The sequence below is a fragment of the Alligator sinensis genome, unplaced genomic scaffold, assembly GCF_000455745.1.
Source record: "Alligator sinensis unplaced genomic scaffold, ASM45574v1 scaffold161_1, whole genome shotgun sequence".
NCBI classification, from domain to species: Eukaryota; Metazoa; Chordata; order Crocodylia; family Alligatoridae; genus Alligator; species Alligator sinensis.
Genome location: NW_005841974.1, coordinates 2607759 through 2608903, shown reverse-complemented (window position 1 = coordinate 2608903; position 1145 = coordinate 2607759). Strand labels below are relative to the sequence as shown.

General features: G+C 48.5%; 1 protein-coding gene across 1 annotated transcript in view; it reads left to right on the top strand.

Moving 5' to 3' along the window:
* LOC102381970 (membrane primary amine oxidase-like) overlaps positions 1-1145 on the top strand; it is an 11074-nt gene that overhangs the window by 4015 nt on the left and 5914 nt on the right. Inside the window, exon 2 of the mRNA XM_006020943.3 lies at positions 838-1123. Coding sequence (XP_006021005.1) covers positions 838-1123 — 286 coding nt within the window. The remainder of the gene's footprint in view (positions 1-837; positions 1124-1145) is intronic.

Sequence of the window (1145 nt, the reverse complement as noted above, 5' to 3'; positions counted from 1 at the left end):
ATTCCTGCTTAATGGCTGACCCAAGGTGCGGTGGTTAAAACATTGCCCTAGGAAGTCAGAGGGGTACAGGTTAACTCCCCCATCTCCCTCTTGAGGGGGAGGATCTAGAACCTGGGTCCTTTCTAGGCAAGTGACCCAACCACACAGCTTACTGGAGCAAAAAAAGTGGAGGCCCTCCCTACTTCTATTCTTCTTTCCAGGACTTATACTCAGGCATGCATGTACACAGCTGCATCCTTTCCCAGCCTGTGTGTTGCCTATTGTACATGCTCAGTCCATGCAGTAGGGTGGCCAAAATAGAGGGCATTCCAGTTTTCTGCTACTCTGTCCTGTATTGATATGAAACCCTATGCCATTATGTCTTCTATTTTTTTCTTCAAGAGAAAAACAGAGGACATAAAGGCATCTGGTTTCGTATCAATAGAGGACAGAGAACAACTGGACTGTCCTCTATGATGGCCACCGTACCATCCAGGTATGCTTATATATCCATATTTCAGGTGTAATACAATTACAGCTTTTGCATATCTGCCAAGCAGACCCCTTATGCACCTCGAAAACTCTTTTAGGCACACAAAGGGCAATAAAATCCTGCCCTAAAAGACTTCCTGCCCCAGTATACTGAGTGCCCAGGAAGCGCCCAGCTGCTCCATCTGGTCTCATTTGAGGACTGTTTTCTTCCACAACGGTTCTCTCCTCAGCCTCCCTATGCAAACCAGGGACCTGATGCTTGAGAGCTGTAGGAGCCCAGGGAGCCTATGCAAGCCAAGGGTAAGATGCTTAAGAGCAGTGGAAGCCCAACACAGTCATTACTCAGAGTCTATCTTTGCTTTGTAGGGCTTAAGAATTCTCTGGTGGCCCAGGATATGGTATTTGAGTTGGTGCAGGCTCCCTGGAGCCCCCAACACCAGATACAGCGTCCACGGCTCACCAAGAAAGTCTTAGAGAAAGAGAACCAGGCTGCATTCCCACTTCACTCCAACATCCCCAGATATCTCCATTTTGCCAGCAACCAAGAAAACAGGTGGAACCACCAGCGGAGCTATCGGATTCAGTTGGTTAGCTTTGCCGGGGACCATCTGCCAGAAGTGAGCTCCATGGAAAGGTCTATCAGCTGGGCAAGGGAGGTGCCAAAACTTACAAAT